At 35.6% G+C, this 3960-nt stretch overlaps 1 protein-coding gene across 1 annotated transcript in view; it reads right to left on the bottom strand.

The window, feature by feature from the left end:
* Positions 1-500: 500 nt before the first annotated feature.
* The window catches only part of DDX59 (DEAD-box helicase 59), an 8209-nt gene continuing 4749 nt past the window's right edge, over positions 501-3960 (bottom strand). Inside the window, 3 exon segments of the mRNA XM_010166125.1 lie at positions 501-752; positions 2458-2607; positions 3116-3268. Coding sequence (XP_010164427.1) covers positions 501-752; positions 2458-2607; positions 3116-3268 — 555 coding nt within the window.

The following is a 3960-nucleotide window of genomic DNA, read 5'->3' as shown; positions in this document are numbered from 1 at the left end:
AGAGAGCATACTGAGGATTCAGGCAAGTGTTCCCTGTGGAAGCTTTTATGTAAAGTAACAGGAAAAGATTAAGGCTTCTTTTCAGAGACTAATCTGTCACTAATTTTATTTTTTTTTGGGGGGGGGGAGAGGGGGTCCTTTGCAAAGATCTTACCTCAATATGACATAAAAATTACCAGAAGACTGTGCTTCACAAGAAGTCTGAAATGATTATTCAGAAATATTAAAACAAAATAAAGAGTATCTTCTCAATTTATGTTACAAGACCAAAGACTACTGGCTTTGAAAAAGGGTTACATAGACCATTTTTACTAGACACTGCTGTAATTCAAACACACAACAGTCTGTATTTCAAAATAAAGATGAGCTAAAAATGAGTCCTTAAAATTGAATACATAAACTTCTTTAAAAAAGGCAATATACAATGCATTATAATTCCACATTTATTTTTAATCACACTTTCATTTTAATTACAGAAGTTAACTATAAATATATCTTTATTACCTCTGAGAATTATTTTTATCATGTTTTCTAATAATGTCCATAATATTATCTCCTGTTACAAGGCTATTCTGTAATTGTTTAAGTCTCTGTTGTTCCCTTCTCTTTTGGTCATGAAGATACGGGGAATTAAGCAGCTGTGGGGGAAGAATGGTGCCTGTTGGTTTTACTCTCTTCACAACATCCCAAAAGAGCTTCTTGCTGTTGTTATTGATAAAAGTAATTGCAGTTCCACTGTGACCCAACCTTCTCTTCCAACCTGAAAAAGCAAAAACTCATTTTAAGTTATTGATATTAAATGGAAGTCTTTCATATATCCTTAAAGTTTATCTTCTGTTGTAAACCAGCAACTAACCTAAATGACAAGGCCAAATCTCCATCCGGAATTAATAAACTTCCGGAATTCAGGATGTGCAAATCTGAAGTTTTAGCTTAAATGCATCTAAAATTACTGCTTGCTCATGGGACATACCAGGAGTCCAATACTGATACTGAGATATATGATATAGCCCATGGGCAAAGGCTTATAGTATAGCCCATGGGCAAAGGCTTATAGTAAATCTGGTCCAAACAAAATGTTTTCAAAACTGTTTATTACAGCAATAGCACGTACCTATATCTTGTATCAAGCATGATATGCACAAGCATGATCATAAAAATGCCCTTTACTTTCAATGTTCTAGTAATTTAAAATTATCTACCAATATTACCCAAAAAGCTTGAACAAATTAGAAAAGAATCCACAAAGACCCTCTGTTTAGGAAGAGACGGTATGTTAATAATGGTACAGTTTTGATGCTAGGAAAGACCATCTTTATTTACTACTTGCTTGAAACTTTAGCAGAAAGACACTCAAAAACCAGAGAGGTGTACTGCAGTTAGTAACACAGAATACTTTAGGAGTTCATGAGACTGGATGACTTCCAGCGGTCCTTCCCGCAAATTCAGAACAGGCCTAACTTCAAAGTTAGACCAGCTTGCTTGGGGCCACGTCCTATGGGGTTCCAAGTGTCTCCAGGCACAAAGGTCCCAGAACCTCTCTGGCAGCCTGACTACTCTTGCTGTGAAAAACACTTTTCCCTGTTACCAGTCCAGAATTTCCTTTGCAGCAAGTTGTGACCATTGCCTCTCATCCTTTCACTGTGCATCTCCAAGAGTGTGGCTCTGTCTCCTCCCTAACCACCCATTACCAAATAGAAGACAGCAATTACATCTCTACTCCAGCCCAAACAAGCCCTGTTTCCTCTGCCCCCTCTTCACATGTCACGTCTGCCAGCCCCCTGACTTTGGAGTCTCTCCAGTTTGTTGGCTTTACTTGTAGTGATGGTCTCAAAACTGGACACAGTAGTAGGGTACTGTGGCTTCACAAGTGCCAAAAAGAGGGTAATTATTAGTTCTCTTGATCTGCTAGCCAAACTAGGGCTGGGGTGTGTGTGCAATATGCATAAATATACACACACATGTGCAACCCACACATCATCTTTTTCAAAGCAAGAAACCTTCAGAAAAAAAAAATCATCAGAGGAGATACTGGAATAGGAAGAAGGAATGAAAAGAAAGCTCACAACTGGTTTCCTGATTGCATTGCATGCTTATCCCACACTGCAGATGAGCTGCAGCAGAGTCGTATTTGGCCTTTCTTCATGCAGATAGTAAAAACATGATAAACTTTGCTTCCTATAGAAACAAAATGATCCAAGAGAGTACAAAACAGGAAGAATAACACTGCAAACATATTTTATATAAGAACACTGTTCTAGGCTTTAGCAACTTATATCAAAGACACAAGAACAGCTTTCTGGATTTTAGTAATGTACATAAGAGACTTACAGAAGAGAGATTCAGCACCTTTCCTTTCCTACAAAAACAATATTCTGAAGAGGAAAATAATCTTTACATTTAAATTTAAATTTCCATAGGTGGATGTCATATATCAGTATATTTTTCAAGTAACACTTTAGCAATTTATTTATTTACCTGATGTACATATTCATCCATACTTGAAGGCATATCAAAATTTACTACCAGTTTGACATTGACAAGGTCAAGCCCTCGTCCAAGGACTCCAGTACTTACTATAACTTCATACTTCTCTTGAAGTAATCCCTGGCAAGGGAGGAATTAACAAAAATTAATTATTTTTACCTTATTTATATTTTGAACCTCTCCAAGCATAGGTTAGGGTTAGTTACAGAGTGCAAGAACACACCCACTGTCATTATTCTAATACAGAAAAGAGAATGGTCCCCCTGTATTCTTGATTTAAACAGGAATATAATTCACAAAGCTAATTAAAGAGAGATCAAAACCACAATTTTAACAAAAAATCAACTGAATTTAAATGCACATGTAAATTCCCATTTCAAAGCAAAAAAAAAAAAAAACAAAAAAACCCTAGGAAATAATCTCCAGTATTTATCTGCATTTAAAATGGCATTATTATCTACAGTTTTGCTTAGTCCCATCTGTCTCTCCCTTCCCTTAGCAATACTCCAGGTTTTACTGCAGAAAAGCCACAAATTTTCACTTAACTCATTCAAATTAAGCCACCTTTAAAAAAAAAAAAAGCCATTTTAAATCTATCAAAACACTCATAAATTTAGGAGTCACAAACCTGTAGTATGTCTGTTCTTTCCACCTGGGACTTTTCAGAGTGCATAGCTGTACATTGCAATCCTGTAATCTTATGAACAGCATCACTCAATAGATCTGCTCCTAGCTTACAGTCCACAAATACCAACACCGGAGGCTTAAAGAGTTTCTTATCCTGTAAAATTGAACAGTTCATGTAAGAAGGTTTTACAACAATTGCTGCTCATCATCAGCAACTTGGATTCAATTTCTTCTGATCATTTTCTCTAATATTAACAACACTCAGATGAATAAATGGTCTTAGACTCTAGATAACAGGAAACAAGATACCAGCCATGAAACTATACAAATCTGTACATCATAAACATATAATGATTTGTAGACTCAGAACCCAGGTTTATATCAATTCATGCACTGTTGAGAAGTTGGAAGCTTTCTTTTATGTTTATTTAAATGTTACATAATAATTGTTAATTTCTTTAAGTCTCGAGCTTCAGTTAAAGATTCTCGCTTACTTCTTGGATAATCTCAGCCAAGATTTCAAAATTTCCACCCCAAAGTACTCATAAAAGATATATATTATTATTCATATAAAGAAAATTCAAGAAAAAAACTAAATTAGCTTCTCACTTTTTTCTTTAATGACTTTTAAAATGCCAAACCACTCCCAGGCCATAAAGCAGCTATGACAGTTTAAGAAAGTCCTGTTCCTCTACCACTCACAGATAACCACTACAAATCTTTGGAATGCCATACTGCAAATCACAAAAAGAAAATAAAAATTATAACTTTTAACTTGTATGACAGCACAGGAATCTAGTTTGCTGCTACACAGAAGGAGGTATGAGCAACAGGGGTGGAGTAATC

Source organism: Antrostomus carolinensis, unplaced genomic scaffold, assembly GCF_000700745.2.
Source record: "Antrostomus carolinensis isolate BGI_N321 unplaced genomic scaffold, ASM70074v2 scaffold41584, whole genome shotgun sequence".
In the NCBI taxonomy this organism is placed as follows: Eukaryota; Metazoa; Chordata; class Aves; order Caprimulgiformes; family Caprimulgidae; genus Antrostomus; species Antrostomus carolinensis.
The sequence above is the reverse complement of the archived record's forward strand: the minus strand, read 5'-3'. Positions and strand labels throughout refer to the sequence as shown.